We start from the raw sequence: 20,052 nt of genomic DNA, 5'->3' as shown, positions 1-20,052 counted from the left end.
GAAAAGAGTCCCATGTGCAGCGCGCAACAACGCCGATAAATCCGGCCCGCAGATGCGCTACACATTTCGGGCATGGGCGCTTCCGATGTAGTTCAGCCGGTGAAAAGCAGCGGCGAAAGCGAACGGGGGCCCCCCGCTCCTCCTCGCCCAAATTGCCCTCCTTGGTGGTGGGCGGAGCCAGCCGGGCAAGTTGAAAAAAAAAAAATCCCTCCCTCTGGCGCCTCTCCGGCAAATCGAAGTGGCCTCGCACAAAGGCGCAAAGGCTCTTCGCATTGTTTACACGCAGAGGCATGCGTGCGCGTGAGAGCGTCGACGGCGGCTGTTGCCACTGTTGCTTCTGCAGCCGCAGCGGCGCAGGCTGCGGCGACGCCAGAGGAAACATGCGCTAGCCGTCAACCGCCGGTAGCGACGACCATGAGCGCAGTGGTGGATGCGAGCCCCCCGGCTCGCCTCCGGGCCCAATGCGCCCACGTCGTCGACAACGAGTGCTACATCGTGGATCCCGAGACCCGCGTCACGTACCGCAAGGGAAAGTTACTCGGAAAGGTGAGCCGTAGAGCTGCTCGACTGCGGCGACGGAGAGCCAAGCAGCCCGACGCTCCGCGCTTGCCCGCATCGGAGACGCGAACGTGAAGCCGCCGCGCGTGACTGTCTCCCACCTGCGCCCCCCTTTTTACTTGTTCCTTCTGGGGCGATGCCTGTTGTGCTGGCGGAAAAGTTCAACGGGGCACCTGCCTACTCTGCTGTGCTTCTTGGTGCCGCGTGCCTTTATTATCGCATTCGTCGACCAGTTTCTCCGTGCTCGACAAAGGGAAGGCGTAGTGGACGCCCGAGTCGATCAATGTAAACATCAGCTGGTCGCTGAGACAAACATTTACTTATCTCGCCCTATGTTTTTCCGGGTCCGTTGCCAAGTTCAATGTTCAAGTGAATGCGCGGTCGTTCTTACGAGCAGCCCCTCCATGGCCACGATCTGCTGGATGCTGGCACGCTCTTGTTTCCTACAGCTGATAACAGCGTTTATCACCCGGTCTCATCCGCCGCGTGCAGTAGAGGAGATATTGCCATTTCTTACTTCTGTTATTTTGTGCCGTCTTATATCTTAAATTACTTTTCAAAATCCAATTCACAGATATATATGTTCGTAGTCTTGCGTAATGGCAAATATATATAGTGTACACTCATATACACTATCTGTATGAGGAGGGGTAGTGCCCCTTCATGGGTGCTATCAAACAGCGCTGGTAAAACGTGGCTTCAAAAGAAAAGATTATCTTCAGGGCAGCAGCTCCAGTCTTTTACAAGTTCTTGTGCAGAAAAAGCACAATGTTTCAAGTTGCACCTTCAAGGTCCGCATACTGAGCACTGTACTGCTTAGCTTGTGACCCATGATGGGCTCATGCGAGTGAAGTTTAGAGCAGTTTAGTAATTTTTTTTTTTGTGCCTAACAGAAGTAATTAAACCAATTGATGGACAGAAGAGGCAGCCACGTTAATAAGCACTTGGTATGTGTTATGTGAAAGTTTTTTTCCGAGTGCCTCATTTATGCAATTTCATTTGAAGTGTGAAAGTAAAAAAAATTTGTTTTGTAACTCGGTGTTTTGTCTCAATGTGCCAGCTATAAGCATGTGCCATGTTATTACATGAAGGAATCACCTCAAACATCTCGCTTGTTAACAAGTTGAGTGCGGGTCTTTGTCATGCATGGCATGCAAAAAGCAACTGGAGGTGATAAAAGTACAATGGAGATTAGCAAAGCTCTGCTTGTGTGCATCTTTAACAGTGCTGCAGTCAGACAAGAAGCTAAACAGAACTAGTTTGTGTTGTTCTCCATCCTGAGCTATATGCTAGAGCTGTGCATATTCAAGTATTTAATAGATGGGATATTCAAGAAAAAGTCGTGCCATGATGCACATTTTCCTGCACGAAGCTAAGGCTTGTAGTGGTCACTTAAGTGGCTTCTTGAAGATCTCAAGTGTACAAAACCAGCACCTAGTTGGCCATGCATTATTTTACCTTATTTATTTAGCTGCCTGTAATATTTAGATATCCCTCAGACATCCTCTAGGGGTTAACGTGGTCGTTGCTGGCATATGACGGGGTTGATTGGAGGGATATGGGAAAGGCCTTTGTCTTACAGTGGGCATGATATTATTTTTTTGATGAAGATGATTATTAAAATGGGGCTGAAACAAATTTCTGACCCACTGCGTCGATCTTGTTGAAACTTTCAGCGATGATGTTTCCTCATGCTTTTAAAACATAGCAAAATTCCAGTACGTGTTCCCTCTAATAAACAGTATTCATATCACAGTAAGCTAATGAGTGTTTCAGTTTAGGAAAGCTATGATTTCAAAAACTAACATTTTTTTTTTAGCACAGATAGGCCCGGGATAAAGGGAAGAAATTGGGGCTTTCTGGCATCTTTTTTATTATTTGCACCACTTCAGAGCTCCTTTTCATCTTTTCTGCTGTTGCAATTTTAGATAACTTGCAGTAAAAACCTAAAAAATTTTAATGTTATATAGCTAGTCTTGTTTTCAAAAGTTATTTCAACTCGCTTGTGTTGTGTGTAGATGTGGGGCGTTGGTGCTGTACCTCGCTATGCCACATGCCCATAATGCTGGGCACGCCAATTTAATTAAACTCGTTTTTTTTTTTTTCATCTTCTTTGCCTGCAGGGTGGTTTTGCACGCGTGCACGAGCTCACTGATGTCAGGACGCAGCAGGTGTATGCGGGGAAGATCATCCCTAGGAGCCAGGTCAGCCGGCCTGGCCAGAAGGAAAAGGTGGGTGCAGGGAATCAGGATGCAGGGTGTGGCTCCGATGCCTTGGACCAGGGTCTGGGCAGTTTTTTGTATTTATTTTCTCGAAACAAACAGTCCCAGTGCTTCGATTAGTTTATTACTGCTGTCGTAAAGATAGCTTGAACAACTAGTTTCGACTTACTAAGTGCACATTTGCAAAGAAACGACCTTTACAGAGGAGTTCTAGAATGAAGTAAAGAGAGATTTTCATCATGTGACGAACATGAATGGAGTTCTACCGATATGGGCACAGCCTCAACCTGCAGGGCTGAAGAATTCAAAGAAAGATGCTCGACTGTAAACAAGCGAAATCCTGTTTTAGAAGCATATTATATCCAGGAATGGGAAACTCCTGTTTGCCATGAGCGCATCCAGATAACATCTTATATAAGCTGACACGGAAGACAAGTTGAATAATCAAGGGTTCGACTATTCAATTTAAAGGTCAGTGACCATGTTAAGGTAAAAGTCGAGAGGTTTCAGAACCCGTACGGTTTCCTTTTTAACAACCATCTAATGCGAACAGAGTGTAGAGGCACGAGAAGATAAATGCTCTCCGCGTTCCTCATGTCATTGGTATTAATGGATAAGAACCAGTTAGCCCGATCTAACACACTGCTGAGTCTGATTTGTTTCGTAGCAGGTTGGTGGGCAGCCTCTGCATGATGAATTAATTTGGCAGCACCTTTTGCAGAGGTGTTTGGGCAGTCTTCTAACATTGCGTTGTCGCCATTGTGAGGTAGGCGAACTGGCTGTATGCCTCGTATGCCACAGCTCACCTTGTGAACACGCGTTCTGTCCACTCGTAATTTTTGTGTATGCTCTTTTTTTTGTGCATTTTGTATGTTTTTATATTTGTAGTATTGGTTGACACATGATATAATGCATATGTGTAGCCACCCCACTATGTCATTCCATTGTGGCAGCACAGGATATACAGATTATTACACACTGGGGGCTATGCAGGGATAGCCCCTGCATAGCCCCCAATGTGTGAAGCAAAACTTGTGGTTCTGAGTCTCTAGGCAAAACTTCACACATTGGGGGCTATGCAGGGATAGCCCCTGCATAGCCCCCAGTGTGTGAAGTTTTGCTCAGACTCAGAACCACAAGTCCTGAGAGCCTTTTTGCATCGCCGTGCTGTGTCTAGCTAGTTCTGTACTTATGCAGATTCTGCGGGAGATCGACCTCCACCGACCACTGGTGAACAAGCATGTGGTGCGGCTGCATGACTTTTTTGGTGACAAAGAGAACATCTACATCATCCTGGAGTACTGCTCTCGAAAGGTGGGTTTTGCCAGCACTGGCAGCTCGAGACATCTGAACTATTCTGGTGTGTACTTCTGAACTAGTTCACTGCATTGGTGCTGGCTATGCGACATCTTTTAGCTTGCAGAAATGAGTCGTACAAGGCAGTCTGCTTCATGCATAAAGTAAGCACTGGACCCTTGAATAAAAACTTTTTCTTGCGGGCCTGGCATAGCCCATAAAATTCTAAGGTGCTCTGCGTCAGTTGCTTATTAAAGGCAGGGTATACAGTTCAATTCTGCGCTGCATGTTTAAGCTGCAAGAAGAACTTTCTTTGTCTATTTGCTTTGCCCTTGTCTTCTGTACTGTTTTATTTTTGGGACATCTTTTGGGCTCTTTCTTAAAGGGCCTCTGACAGGGGCTCTCAGTAATGTTGCGGTATGCCTAGGATGTTAGGACCAATGGTAGCCCTCCACTGCTGATGCAACGAGCACAGCATGACGCATTGTGCACGAGTTCGGGTGAAAGCCAGGCATCGCTGGTTGCCCCGAGGCATACAAGTGCAAACTTTAAAAAATGTATTGTAAATGATCGGATTGCTTTTGAGGTCTTGTGCACACCATGAATGCTTGGAGGCCTATTCTCTGCATAATGCAAGCATATTATAGCCAACCTCAAACAGCCTTTTCAGGGACCCTTTAAGGCATATCGCACACCCTGTGTTAGCACCTGTAAAAACATATTCTGGATGTTTCAAAGTGCAAACTTTGAACAATTGTTTGGACCCTTTAGTCTGTTGATGAATGATGAAGGGGAGTCGTATTTGTCTTGAGTGACTGTGGTCATCACTGTGGTGTGTGGACTTTGTTGTGTACCATAATCCACCCTGGTCCCTCCTCCTTGGAGTGAGGAGCCCAGATGAAAACAGGTGCCCCTGTCCGTGGACTGAAGCTTTTCTCACTTTTAAGCGATAGCGTATACAGCTCGTTTCGTCGAAAAGCTGTCGGCTTAGTAGTAGTAGTCGGCACAGTGTGTTGGAAATAATTGGGGGCTGCGTAAAAACAATCTTATCATGCTAACAGCTTGCCGAAGAATGTTCATTAACTTACTAGTTAAGTTAGAGCCTAGGTCGTGGCATAGATTCGAACCGGGGATCTATAACCATAACCGGGGGCTGTGTGGAAAAATTGTATCATGCGCGGTTCGGGTGTCCACCAAGACCAGTGAGACTGTTACTGCTTTATTTCTTTTCCTCAAAAAAACGATTTTCGGTTTGTCCAATGGGCAAGGCGTTGCACTGAACAGGCGATCATGTTCCGTGGATTCCCTGGCAGCACTGCAACATGCTGTCGCGTTCCACTCTCAAAGGCGAAGCTTAAGTGTCCTCCAATTTTTATATTAGGTGCTTTGAGACACTGAGACTTGACCTGCTGTGACGTGGCCTTGCAGTCGCTGGTGCACCTGCTAAAGCAGCGTGGCGGACAGCTGCCCGAGACGGAAGTGGCGCTGCTGATGCGTCAGCTGGCAGAGGGCGTCCGCTACACCCACACCCAGGGTGTCGTTCACCGCGACCTCAAGCTGGGCAACATGCTCCTCGACGAGCACATGGAGCTCAAGATTGCAGACTTTGGCCTGGCTGCACGCGTTGCGGACGAGCCGCCGCGGCAGGCTGTCTGCGGCACACCAAACTACTTGGCACCGGAGGTCCTTCGCATGGAAGGGCACGGCTTTGCAGCCGACGTGTGGGCCATGGGCTGCATCATGTGAGTGCTTGGCACCTCATTTTTTTTTTTTTTTTTAGCCACGCACACACTACTCGAGAATTTTCTATATGAAGTGCGGCTCATTATTTTGAAAGTGCACTTTTTATTCATGCAACACGTGATTTTCTGAGTTAGCTCTTGTGTTCTTGTTCCCACGTCTCCAGCTTTTCTTGTGTGTGGCAGTGTTCGGTGAGGTACACCTGAATTAGTGCTTTTTTTGCTGGTGTTCTGGACCACCAGATAAAATTCCTTTGACTCAGACGGTTCTCTACTCTCCTGTCCCTCTGAGGGCTTTCGGTTGGTGAACCTCTATAGATGACATCATTTTCAAGACAGTGGAGTATTGACGAGAACCAACATTCACCCAATTACATCTATGTGGCTGCAAAAAACAGAGTAACTTTCCTTAAGATTCTTTTTTCTGGAGAAAAATTTTTACTGGGACATACATCAGAACCCCTGAGCCACTGTCAGACTAGGGAGGTTGGTACATCAGTAGAGCTAATTAGAACGGCTGGCAGGTGGCAGGGTCAGTACGGATTGGTTAGCAACACTGCTGCTGATTCATTAATTGCTCTGTCCGATGTGTTGTGTTTTTGCCGTCAAGGTGTATCTTTTCGTGCGCTCAGCTGAAAAGCCGTTGTCTTGTCAGTTTGTGCAGCCCCCGGTCTGGGCGCGTTGCAGGTGGAAACTGGCCCATTTGATTGTGAGCAAACTGCCCACCTTGGCAGGTGACAGTTCGATTCATGTTTGTTTGTGAGAGGTTCCCCAGGGAGAGGCACCTATGGCAGCACCTGCCATCGCAGGGCAGTGACGCATCGCTTAACCGCTGCACCACTGAGCCAGGAGGGGTACGAAGACTCCCAGGGATCTATGAATGTAGAGAATGACCAGTTCTATTGCAGTAAAAGTCTAAAATGTTGCAATATCACGCAAACTTACATAACATGTTAAATCAGCCAAGATAAGCCACTTCAAATGAAGAAAAACCATAGAAAATCGAGACAAACCGTGCAAACCCAGGACTAACCGTGCTAGCATACAATGATTCGTGGTTAGCCCCCGGCTAACCACTTTGTGTTACTTTTTCTGAAAGTTTGAGGTATTTTTCAGCTGTTTGGATGCCATTAGGTATTTATGGCATTGTTTTTGGTGTTATTTCTGTTTTTGACTTGCCAAATAATTTTCTCGTAGAGTCCTCCAGGCACATTAAATAAACGAACTTGGTACTGACGTTGCGCTGCGAGCTTTCTGAATGGCAATGTTTGAGGCTCTTGTGACGTGTCCTTGGACACATTTTTCTTGTTTCTTTCACTTGGTCTGTGGTCTGTGATGCAGGCAGGACACTGTTGTTTTAATTTTTTTGTCTTGCCCCAATCTAACCAATGTCCACTGGTTTCTGACAGTGCGGACTGGCCTCATTATTTTCTTTTTTTTTATTGCCCAGTCTAACGTATGTCTACTGGTCTGCTGTCAATTTCTGCTCTGATATGTTCCTGGTCTATGCAAGACTTAACTATTGAAGTTGCACTGGCAGCATTTGAACGTTACTGCTGAGGCACTTGGCACATGCTCCTGTTCTGCCAGTCTCTGACCTTGAGCCTTTCCTGGTCTAAGCAGGACGGTTGCTGTGTGTGCAGGTATGCACTCCTGGTGGGTCGGCCACCCTTTGAGACGTCGACGCTGGCGGAGACTTACCAGAGGATCCTGCGTGGTGCCTACACACTGCCCTCCGGCCTGTCGGACTCGGCACGCAGCCTCCTTGTGGCCCTGCTCCAGCCGGAGCCCCAGGACCGACCCAGCCTGTCGGAGGTGCTGGAGCACCCATTCCTGCGGCCGCCCCGGGAACAGTCCGGGTCGCAGCTGACGGGGCTGCTTTCCCGGCTGCGGATTGACCAGCAGCAGGCCGGCACCAATGTGGGCCACCCGTCCACGCTGCGGACGTCTGGCATGCAGGGGGCGGCACGGGACTCGCATGTGCCTCTTGGAGACTGCGGCCTGTTCGGAACACTGGGCCGGGTGCTGTGTCTCGACAAACGTGAGCCCTTTTCTGGCGTATTCAGTGATGCTCATGCAGTGCTTCCCAATGGGCACTGAACCTCCCGTGGACATCCCACAGATGTCCTAAACGTCCACAGGACGTCCAATCCGAGGGAGTTTCAGTGCTCATTGGGTTGGTGTAGCCTGCTTACTTAATGCAGCTGCGTCTGTTTTATTGGCATCAGAGTCAAGTTACTCGCTTCATTCGAATATCAATGCTTATTTGACATAGCCTCCACAGTGACTGAATGATCTCTCTGATGATGCCTTGGTGCACAATCCTGTACATGTTTTGCTGACTGCTTCCGCGAGTACAACACAGTCGTATGAAAGCGTGGCACCTGCTTGCCACTCGCTTTTGTTCCTGGGCAGCCCAGTACCACAACAAGAAACAAATAAGAGCCTCTAGAATGGATGCCGAGCACTACTGGAAACTACAAATGTCTTTTGTCACTACTGTTAATATTTCTTTTCTGTTCACTCCACTACCGTGACTCTTCCCATCGAAGGCATTGTCGCCAGAGTCACTATGCTTGACGCTCTTGCTTGTTCGAATGGATGGCATGTCAAGGCATCAACAGGACGTAGTTTGTTATCAGGTTCTGGCTTTCAAGAGAATTCATATGATCGAATGAATCACGTTCCCATCGTGGCTGCCAGCATGTGGCTGCTGACCTGTACTTCTGTGAGAAATGCTCAAATCTGCGATCTCTTGCAGAGTGGCGGGTAAACTAGGGGCCCTAGTTACTGTGCATCATTACACTGCTTACTGTTGCATCAGCGTCCTGTGTGTTGCAACTCTTGCAGGTAGCTCCAAACTGGGCACGACTCAACTCCTCCAGCGGCTGTTGCAAGCCTGCCTGGACGAAATTCCCCCATCCGGTGAGTGCGTACAGAGTGTATACAGGCAAACTGCCCAAGCCCGCCCATTGAAACTTGGAACTGGCACTGCTCCTTTGTTGAGGCAGTGTAAGTCGGTCATGTGTCTGTAAACCATTTGCCTTTTGCACAATGCAGGTGTGCCACCTCCATGGGCAGGGTCTGCTTTGCTAGTGACAAAGTGGATCGACTACTCCAACAAGTTTGGCTTTGGCTTTCAGCTGTCGGACCGGACGGTTGGTGTGCTGTTCAACGATGCTACGCACCTGAGCTTTTCCCCGGATCGCCTGTGAGTCACCCGCACTCTCGCAGCTTCTTTAGCCTGTTGGAGATGTTGGTTCTAATGACTTCGCATGGTTCTGGCGTGCAGGCGTCTCGAGTATCGAGACAACCATGGCTCCATGGAAGCCCATGCCCCATCTAACATGCCAGCCAGCCTGCAGGAGAAGTATGGCCTGCTCAAGTATTTCGCTCATTACATGGAGGAGAACCTCACCGAGGTAATTTCGCCAGTGCTGTGTTTGCTTCATATATTTGTGTTTGTTTAATTACTTTTTCTGCTGTTTTCGCAGCACTTGGTTTTGAAGAAAAGAACTAGTAGTATAATGGTTACCACTCTGTAACAAGAGATTCAGCGACAGCTGCTGTGGTATTTTATTTTACGGTTTATTGAGGTAAAGAATACGAGGCTTTATTGGTATTAGTGCCATTTACTATGTCCCTAACCCTGTCCTTTGTTCCTATCACTTCCTTCTTTTATTTCATTTCTGTGTACTCGCTGTCTCTTTATTTCCACTGGCCACAGCTCAGGTGCTCTAGTATCCGTTAGCAGATGCCGCTGCCGGCAAAATTCTTTTCCTTCCTTTTTGTTTATTAAGTAACCACGTACTACTACTACTACTACTACTACTACTACTACTACTACGGCGTGTTTCACAGCAGCTGCCACAAATGGAGCATGCCACATTCCCCCTCTCGCTATACTCTCCCTCCTTTACGTGGTAACTGCCCTTTGGGTTCTTTCCTTGGTAACCACCTTCTGAGTGGCTCCCTGGGCGGCTCCCATGGTAGCCACCCTCTGATTGTGCATTCCTTTACTCTTGCCTCCCCCTCGTTCTGTATTAGCCACCCTCCTAACATTCCCTCACTCTTGCCATACCCACCTCTTTCCTTGGTAGCCTCCCTCCGGATAGTTTCCATGGCAGCCACCTTCCAGTTACGCATTTCTTCTCACCATACTCTCCCAGAGTAACTGTCCCCCTCCTTCCATGTGGTTGCCACCCTCCTGTTACACTCGACTACTACAGTCGACGAACGGAATTCGGACCCCTGATTTTTAGGACATGCTTGATTATTCTGACTTTTTCACGACACCACAACGTAGCCCATAGAACCAATGTACAAGAGCACCTGGAATTTCGGACACACCGCAACTGGCTGCTCGGTTTTTCAGGCCGTTCGCACTCGCCGCTAATACCCAAGCCACCATACATTGTGTACAGTGGAACCTCACTGATGCAAACTGCAGGGGAGACCGAAAACTTGATCAAGCAAAACTAAATTCTAGCTTAAATGGGGCCTTTCAAATTGCGAGGCTGAAATTCTGCACGAGCCAGCACATTGTGCCCGCGTGGTTTCGAATTCGTACAGTTCTTGAACGTCGACTGCCACACAAAATGTCGTCGGTTTGTGAAACTGATCTGTGTAGAGTCTTTCATCCCAAATACGGGAAGAGGTAGCAGCGAAGCGCGTGAGAGGCATACGGTTTTGCAGCGATGGCAAGCACGGAAGAAAATGGTGGTGCATTTCAAAGCGAGGTCAGCATACCCACGGCAGAACGCACCTCAACACCGACTTTTGTGTCTCAAAACTGTCAACAACTGGCGTTTTAATGACAGGCAAGGTGCCTTGCATTATACACGAGGCACCTTAGATTGCACATCGCGGGATATGATGCGAATTTTTGCTCTAGTCTCTAGGCTTAATTACGAAGGCTAACGCCAGCTGAGTGCTTGCTTCGGGCGTTTGTCGGTCCTTATTGGTACGCCATCTTTGCCTGCTCGTTCCGATCCCTTTGTATTGTGGGCAGAGCACAGTTCGTGCAGCTACTGGTTTGCTTTCGTGTCTAGACATTTTCCCAGTTCGTGCGTTCTTCGGCGACATGTAGAGGGCAGCACATGCATCGAGGCCGAGCTCGTGAAGGCTACTTCTGGCCATTGTCTGTGTACATGATGTGGCGAGATTTAGTCACGAGAAGCTTCAGAACGTGCACAAAACAACTGATCTCTTCCTCCGGCATATTGGCAATAAATTAGTGATTTTTTTTTTGTGAATTTTGGTTTTTCGGACATTTTCACAGTCCCTAGAGAGTCCGAAAAATCTGTCGTCAACTGCACTACTATTATTACGACGACAGTGCTAAACCCAGGGAACGAGCCTTTAACAGCTTTCGCTGTACAAAACAAAACAAAAAAAATAGAGAAATAGCACACTGCTGACGTTTGCTTCGGCCCTTGTATGTGCTTGGATGTGTGTGTCGACCATTCCAGTAAGGGTATAAAGAGGTTCTCCACTGCAGGGTGGCGATGTTCCAAAAGGTCCCGCACGCAAGAAGAAGCCCTTGGTGCACCTCCAGCGCTGGATGCGCACAGATCGGGCCGTCATCATGCAGCTGAGCTGCTCGATGCTTCAGGTGAGTGCAGTCCATCCACTAGACAGAAATTTCTATGAAGAAAAAGAAAATTTGTGGGCCCACTTCATTAGAGGTGCTTAATCATGACAAGTGCGGGCCGTAAAACAGTGAACTTTACTAACTTAGCACATTGGTTTGCAAGGTAGATCGGCTCTTTATTTTCCAGCTGCGCTAGAAAGCAATCTGTGTACTAGTCAACCTGCATGTGCGCGCTCTGAAGTTCTCAGCGCAACTTGCTCAAGTGAAGTGTCTGGTCTTGCAGCTCGTTTGCTGCCATTTTCCTGTCCAGCTCAAGAATCATAAGGGGAGAAGCTGACTTTTCAAGCTCTTGACAATGCAAGCTTAATGAACTGTGGCCCTTTTCTTCTTGCGCTACAGCGTTAGGCCTAGTTGATGACCACGACAATTATGTTCCGCTTGTAATGTCTTTATTCTCCCGTGGTTGCCAGCTTGGGAGCCTATTACCACACCTGTCCTGTGGAGTGCCAGTGGCATTGCTCCACAGTTGTGTGCAAATTATAAAACCTGGATAAATGAAGGAGTACCTGCATCGTGTACCAAAGCAAAACCCCACCTATTCGTCGGCACAGTAATACAAGAACTCTGCATGTTCTGCTCTGTGTGTGACGCGCAGGTCAACTTCTTCGGAGACCACACGAAACTGGTGCTAAGTGCCGAGCGCCCGGAGCGCCCCCTGGTGCTGTACGTTGACGAACAGCGCCGCACGGCTGCCTACACCCTTGCTGCAATCGCCCGCTTCGGCTGCGACGAGGCCCTCCAAGAGAGGCTACGCTTTGCACTGGGTGCTCTGCAGGAGTTTGCAGAGCTGGAGCAGCGTGATCTGCGCAGGACCGCTTGATCTGCAGTGCTCCGCATTAGGAAGGACATTCGGTTTCTCGCTGACGTTCCAGTGTTGATGGGGAACTTGTCAGTGCTGCATGTTGATGAGCGTGACTGGGGCATCTGAGAGAATGTGCACAGTTGCTAGGCCTAGCACCAAAAAGCGACCTCAATGTTATGCTGACCTCTTCTCTTGAGCCACGCTGCTTTTTAATAGACATCGATTCCAACAAGTGTAAGGGAACATGCTAGTAGTTGTTGAGTGGCACGGTTGTGTACTTTTGCTACCATACCTTGTCATCGTAAGACTAGGCGGCTGCTTGTTGTTTCATGGTTGCGCGATGTGATTAACAGCGGGAAAGGTTCGAAGAGTTCTTGCATGACCCTGTTACTCCGGTGACCAGTCCTCTTTCTGGTGCTAAATTTTGAGTCTGCTTCTGTTGGAGTGGCTTCCTCGGATTGCATTACTGAGCACACAATTGCAAGGCTTAGCCGAGACGAGGGAGGTTCGGGATTTGCCAGCTTCCTCCTTTCCTGTGTGGAACACCACTTCTTTGTATCATCAGTGCTCATGGCACAAATGTGCACTGGCAGACTCGCACGGTCTACCTGCCTCGGGTTCAGTGCCTGGGGTCAAATTTCTCATTCTACTGATCTGCGGTGCTGAATCGGGCTGAACCTTTCTGGGATACTCGACGTGTGGCCCTACAGTGGAAAACTTAAGGCAGTGTATATGCCTACAAGCCCCCCCCCCCCTCTTTTTACTTTTTTTAAAGAGGGACCCAAGGCTGTCTCAACTTTCGTAATGAACTTCTACAGGGGCCCTTATATTGAGATCTCATTTGCAGTGGCCTTTTTCCAGTTACAGCAGTTGTTTGTCACGCTTTCTGCGACTGTGAAAATGTTTGCGAATTGAAGTGTACATGTGTACATCACTCTGCAGATCTACTATCAGTAATGGTGCTTCAGTGCTATAGTTGCGCTGCTGATTTCTCGCCATCTTGATGAGAACAGATGCAGCCAGTTCTCTGGCCATTCCTTGTGACTTGTTGAACCTGCATTCATTCTGCTGTTGGTGAGTTGGTTGTCCTTCAAGGGCAGCTAAAAGGGAGAAAAAAAAAGTAGATGCCAAAGAAGGAAGGCATTAGATGTGTTGTTGTGAAGTTTCTACTTTTGGGAACTGAGGTCACTGGCCTGTTGTGTGTCTTGATACTTCCTCTTTGTATAGGTATTCCATGTCAAGATCAGTACAGGATGCAGAGTGCCAATTTTCATGTTGTGAATTAGCATGAAGAATTAGCTGACGTAATCATTCCGGTGCAATGTTTTTTTTTAATGAAAGTTTGACATTCATGCATTGAATGTTTCAAGGACTTGCTTGGTCTATAATGCCATCTGGTGGCAAGAATGGTACCTGGAGTGAATGACATTTTTTATTCTCCCACAAGTACTTCAGTGGTCAGAGAATTTGAAGCCTGTTCAATTACCATTGTCAAGAGTAATGAATTCTATTTAATGGGTTCTAGAGCAGAGCAGAAACCAGTCTTTCTGACCTTGTACTTCAGAGCTGTTTGAAGCTCTGCACGCATTTATCCACAAAGAGTGAGCTTTGTAGTGATCCCACTAGGAAGGAATTCAGCCAAGCCAAGCCTCTGTTGGGTCTGCGTTTCTCAGGACTGTAAACAAATGCTCACGAAGCTCATTTAAAGTTTTATGCTCACCGAGCCTACGCTTCCACAAGTTTCCGAAAGCGCCGAGAACTCTTGTGCGGTTTTGCAAGTTTCATGCCCTTGTTGCTCTTGGCTACAACACTTCCTACTCATATTTTACTTTTGTAAGGATTTTATTAACATGCTTACGTATCGTCAACTAGCGGCCCTGACTTGACTTATTTTTTCCGCTCAGTTCTTCCAGGTTAACTTTTAAAAGTGTTCTGCGCACATTGCTCATCCTATAATGGTGCTGGCATTGATGTCTTATGGTAGAACATTGCGTCTCAGTTTGACTGATGGAATGCGAACACGGAATGTGTATTCCAGAGTGCCGGTACGTGTGCATTGCCCAAGGCTAGTGTGCACTGGCATGGTTCGAATTTCATGCAAGCATCGCAGTGGGTCCCAAAAGTGCAGTGGCGCGCGGCTTCATTGCTTGTGGGGAGGCAGAGCCAAAGACTGGTTCATTGCTGCCTCCCCGCTCTACCCAGGGAGAGGTGCAACATGTCTCGGAAGGCCGTCATCAGTGCGGCCATTCCGGCCTAGTCGCGTTGGGGGCATGCCTAGCTGATGTGTTGCCAAAGAAGCCCTTTTTTGGTGTTTGTATTTGTGGACTTGCATGTACGCCAGTGGTTTTCTCTTTCGTTAAATATCCAAAGGACCAGGGCATTGTTCCTAATTTGTTTCTTCTTCCATTTAGAACTGGAAGGCAAGAGAGCTGACCCAAAGGACATTGTCCAAAGAGCCCGTGCATGTTTGCCATGGAATTGGGTGCTTCAGTGGGCCCATCCTTTTTTTCATGTATAATCCTGGGCAGCCAAATTTTCCTACCCGGTGTGTGTTGCAGTGAGCTGCCAGCATTAAACGGACATCGGGCACGGATTGCTACAAGTAGTCCAAATTGTCCGCTAGAGTGTCTCGTGGTAACACTTGCAGTGCACAGTGTTGCCAATCCAGTCCAAGTGTTCCGGCGCAGAGAAGTCCACGGTGGCTGTCCAAGTTGTCGCACAGCACGCGCCCGTTTGCTTGTTCACGCTTCTCTCTGACTTCTGTGTGACAGTTGTCTGCTGTGGTCAAGGAAGGGCATTATAACCCAGCACAGTCTCAACTTTGTGTGCAACTGGCATGCGTGTTTTGTTGCAAGCTTGTCCGATTCCAACCAAGGTGTTTGCATCTACGTTGGTGTCCATTTTTTTTTTTATGATGCTGCTAAACAGCTAAAGTTGTTTTGGAGGCACTGCCATTTTTTTTTTACTCTTTCTGTTCCGCCCTGGTTGTATGCCATGTGCTGCCATTTTGTTCAACTTTCAGTTGGCAACCATTTTGTTTTTCTTTTGTGTGCTGCGTACTACTCCCTTGCCACATTTGTTTTTGTGTGAATACTCTGTAGTCCTCACAGATCCCTGCTACTTTTGCAGGAGCTATTCCTGACGGACTCCTAGGATAATATGGACATGCAACCCCGGCCAGCAGGGCGCCGGTTCTTTGTGTGTACAACTGCAGGAGGTCTTCCACTTTTTTCTGGATGCTTGTGCTCCATTGAAAACTTTTTGTATTATGAGCATGACATTGTTTTGCTTGTGCACGTCTGTAGACTCCATACTCTTCTTTCTGTGTTTCTGTTTTACATACAATAAAACCACTCTATTTTCGCACAGGTGTGGTGTGTTTCCTATGCATTGATGCTTACGGCTGAGCTAAATATATGACTGCATGAAATAAGTCTAGTAATTGTTTTGTCACCCATAAGGATTTGATCTCCAGACATACCGAGCAGCACCGTGAGGCGATAGAACATCTGGGGAAGTTCAATCTCCACATTTAGCACATTTTTAGCAGCAACAAGACAGTGTAGTCGTTCTGGTTACACATGCTCATATCATTTGTTCTAATAATAGGTCCAGGGAACAGTAGACTCTTTTTCTGCAGATTCAATGCTTGCCTTAGCAACCTTAAGCAACATTGGGGCTGGGATAATGTCGTAATTATAAAACAATTTCATTCCATTTCTACATTTCCCACCTTTTGACAAATTGATTTATGGTGTCCCTTTCACCAATGGCAAAAGATGAGCGGTGAAAAAATGGAATGAAATAGTTATATTTAGGGGTGTGCGAATATTCTAAATTTTTATTATGAATCGCATGTTTCTTGATCAGTTAATATATTTGGTCCCAACAAATGTATATCAACTGCTTTAAATCCGACCATGGCAAAACCAAAAAATATCGACAAATCATTCGAAAATCTAATTGAAAGTGTTGCGAAAACGGTACAAAGGAGTCTTTTTTGATTCCTTCTCCGTCGTTTATCGCTTGCATCAGTCGCATTCGGACGTTGCGAGGGAACCTCGTGCTAAGTTCGGCAAGCGGGCTTTCTCAAGTTTCCCGCATACCACACGCTCAAAACAAGATGGCCGACCACTTGCTGCAAATAATTAGCACTAATCTCAACGCGAAAGCACATTTTTTGTTTGATTCTTCTATCATTTGTTTCATACGTAACATTCACACCTACTAGCACTCGTCCTTTCGCGACTCTTCCGGCGTGAGCACCGCCTACTTGTTTTGGTCAACCATGATAAGCAGGCGCGGTTTGGGTGTCCGCCGAGATATGCAACAGTAACTGCGCCATTTCCTTTCCCCAAAACCAATTTTTTCAATTTCGCAGGGCGCTCCAAGTGGGACCAAATCAAGGAGTCTCCAGCATCACTAGCTATAGTGTAAAAATAGCCCGTGCACCTCTGACGTGATTGTAACGGCAGGCGTGACGACGATATGAAGGCCCCTGTAGCCAACGTTAGTGGATCACCTAGTAACGCTGCCTGTTGCTGGGTCTGGCCGCGTAGTTTGTGTCCGAGCTTCGCTGCCAGCCCGTGGCGACGGATAGCTACAGCGGCTATCGCACGGATACGTGCGACACCTGAGCAAATCGAGCTACGCGCCGCTTTCGAACACCAACTGGCGCGTTGTTGGTCATATCTGTTCAGAAGCAGCCTCGCCATTCCGGCGTCAATAATACTCGCATATGTCCGCGTTTTTCTTCCAGCGTGCTGAAACTGCGCGATTGCCATGGGCTGTTTGCTGAAGCAACTTCACAAGCTTTTACTGCATCGTCGTATTTGCAGCATTTTATTTTCTTGTACACCCATCTGTTAGCTCAACTTTCGGATAATTCCGGCAACCCCGGCGTGTTGAAAAAAGCAAGTGGCCCACATGCTACCTAGGTCCATGACCTTGAGATGTCATCACACCCTGCTCATTGGATTGCGAGCAAACAGCCCGTCATGGCCGGTGGCAGTTATTGACTGGTCGAGAATGGCAGCCTGGGTCCCACAAGCCTCACCGGCGGCGAAATACCGTACCTGCAAGGATGCTGCATTTAGGCACCCTAGGTTGCTGCGTAGTACACATTTCTATGCATCTCGTTTTTTTTTTTTGCACATTGCCGAGTCAGTTTAGTTGTGCTTAATTTAGGTTGCAAAGGCCATGGACTATTATGCCTATTCAGCTTTTTCTGAATTTCTCGTACTGAACAGGTCTTACTTAATATTCTGTCTTTTTTTTCTCTTGCATTTTAACATTTCAATATTCGCATACCCCTAGAACTTGTATTATATTGGTCCAGCAACTGGTAACCATCATTCAGTAATGCACACACAGCTGGAAGTATGACAGGAGTAACTAGGAATCACTGTGAAAAAAAGCCTAAAAGATTAGTGGGTTCCCGCAAGAATGGATTTGAATCCTATACTTTCCAGTTCTACACTATTAGGCTACAGACAACAATGGACGCTGATGGCCTTGAAAATGGAAATAGTCATGCCTCGTTAATATGGACAGTTCGGTTTCCATGCTCTATATCCATAGAGTTATGGTTACGGTTTATGCTTACGACTGCTTCTGTGCATAGTGGCAGGCAATGCAGTGAAAATCGGTCAATCCTGGAAACTCTAGGTGCATTATTTGGGTCACCATTATCTTCAGAATCCTGCTGTGAAGGTTTCAGCATGTTTGAAGTGCCAAGTGGTCCACGTGATGCGTAAACAGCGCCTCTTGGTGTGATCAAGTATCTACTACTACTACGACTGTTCACATCCAAAGAACTCTGCACCAACTCGGCTAGACGCTGCCGAATGTGGTTTCCCACACAGTGCACAGAATTTTTTTTCCTGCAGCCATTCATGAAATGTGGAAAATGGTAAGGCATGTCGACCAGGCACTTAGTCGCTGTAAAGCATGAAACCACACAGACACAAAAAAGGCCATTACCATGGCATCAGCACTTTGGCACTGCTTCTTGCTAGTGTTCTGCACTCAAAACAAAGGGCGGATCGATCGTCTGGCAGAGGCAGTCGGAATTTTGCTCTCATCGCTGTCCATCGTAACGGGACAAGACTACATTGGTCCCAATGGCTCTGTGCATTTTCACCCTGTCCACTATCCAGAGAACGAGTTTCCATATTAATGAGGTGCAAATACATTGAACAAGTTTGGTCCTCACAAAAATTGTCCACACTTCGAAACATCCTTATTAACGGGACATGACTGTACAAGGTTTACCTCCTCAAGCAATTAAAAATAACCCCACACTTGTTTTCCAGCAGCCGTGGGTCAAACGTATCCAGATACCCTCGGGCTGCCTAAAATGCCTGTACGTTAAGAACACCATTTGTGTAGGGAAGTTTTTGCACGTATATTGAACAGCGGTGTTAAACAGTTATGGCAAGTGTTGAGACACGCACAAGGTCACAATAACCAACCCCGCTTGCATAGTGAAAAGATTGCATATGCAAGATCACTTGTATCATGTCGTTGAAAATCCTATACCTTGCTCACTGGGGAATGCTCAGGGTCAAGCCTCAAACCAACCTGCCAGCTCAGTGCACATTAAAAAAAGTGCTTGCTTGGTGCACTGTGAGGTAGACTCACTTTCACACCTAAAAGGTAGCCTGCCAAGAAAGCTGCTAAAGCACCCCCTGTTCATTAAAATTTCCAAGACACGAGCGATACAGTTACCATGACCAATCTAACCACAGCCTGCTTCTGAAAAGGACAGCAGAGCTTAGATGCTGCAACAAAACCCTGAAGTACGCTCCAATGTTACTTCTCTTCTGCCATTAAGCACGGAAGCCGCACACAAACGCCACTGACTAAGCAGCGTACAGTACCCCATACCTAACCTCTCAGAACATTTGCAATCTCATGGTGTGCAGTTGTTTTTGTTCATTCTATGGTCTTACAGCTCGCTTTTGCTTGGCCTCCCATGTTGCTCAGCGGCTATGCATGTTACATACCGTTATGTACTGGTGCTGCACAAGATTAACAGTTCACTAATTTAAGGGGGGATCCTGGTCTTGAAAAGAAAATATTATTAATCTAGTTATAGTTATGAAATTTTCAGGCCACATGTATTTTTGTGCGCTGATTTTAGGTATGCCATTTAATTTCATGTAGAACAACTCCTTGAGCACTTGTGCAATTTTTATGCAAGTATTTTGCGGAAAGTTTTGAAGAAAATTTGCTGCAGGAAACTTGCTGAAATGCATGCCACTGGGTTCTCTTGATACCAAGGAATGCAATAAGGGTAAAATTATCATCCTGGCTATCATAGAACTTGAGTTATAGGGTACTGAAGCTGCCAATTCAGAAACAGGAATACACACTTTTCTTCTCATTTCTGGAGCGACAACTTCAAAACCCTATAACTCAGGTTCTATGATAGCCAGGATGATAATTTTACCCTTATTGCATTCCTTGGTGTCAAGAGAACCTAATGGCATGCATTTCAGCGAGTTTCCTGCAGCGAATTTTCTGCAAAACTTTCCGCAAAATACTTGCACAAAAATTGCACAAGTGCTCAAGGAATTGTTTTACATGAAATTAAATGACATATCTAGAATCAGCGCACAAAAATACATGTGGCCTGAAAATTTCATAACTGTGACTTCATTAAAAAAAATTTTTTTTTCAAGACCAGGGTCCCCCCTTAAGCTGCCAGTGTCTTGCAAACCCTACGCCTGCACAAAGTACGAGGAAGACAACGTGCGGTGCACAGCCTGGCGGTACCCC

The 20,052-nt window shown here is 47.0% G+C and overlaps 1 protein-coding gene across 1 annotated transcript; it reads left to right on the top strand.

Annotated features, from left to right (window-relative positions):
* The first annotated feature begins 209 nt into the window (after positions 1 to 209).
* On the top strand, positions 210 to 15,638 carry LOC149366054 (serine/threonine-protein kinase PLK2-like). Its single transcript, XM_089548004.1, has 10 exons — positions 210 to 546; positions 2,682 to 2,789; positions 3,978 to 4,094; positions 5,505 to 5,818; positions 7,459 to 7,856; positions 8,666 to 8,740; positions 8,876 to 9,026; positions 9,108 to 9,237; positions 11,316 to 11,429; positions 12,064 to 15,638. The coding sequence occupies exons 1-10, from the start codon at positions 415 to 417 to the stop codon at positions 12,286 to 12,288; spliced, it is 1,764 nt and encodes a 587-aa protein (XP_089404130.1). The 5' UTR covers positions 210 to 414; the 3' UTR covers positions 12,289 to 15,638.
* Positions 15,639 to 20,052: the final 4,414 nt, after the last annotated feature.

The sequence above is a fragment of the Amblyomma mixtum genome, chromosome 1 (assembly GCF_055824585.1).
Source record: "Amblyomma mixtum isolate Tamu chromosome 1, ASM5582458v1, whole genome shotgun sequence".
In the NCBI taxonomy this organism is placed as follows: domain Eukaryota; kingdom Metazoa; phylum Arthropoda; class Arachnida; order Ixodida; family Ixodidae; genus Amblyomma; species Amblyomma mixtum.
Note: the sequence above shows the minus strand (reverse complement) of the source record. Positions and strands in the feature narration are given on the sequence as shown.

Coding starts and splice junctions, on each gene's coding strand:
- LOC149366054 (XM_089548004.1), top strand. CDS start 415: ATGAGCGCAGTGGTGGATGCGAGCCCCCCGGCTCGCCTCCGGGCCCAA. Junction 8,741..8,875: donor GGACGAAATTCCCCCATCCG/GTGAGTGCGTAC, acceptor TGCACAATGCAG/GTGTGCCACCTCCATGGGCA. Junction 11,430..12,063: donor TGAGCTGCTCGATGCTTCAG/GTGAGTGCAGTC, acceptor TGTGACGCGCAG/GTCAACTTCTTCGGAGACCA.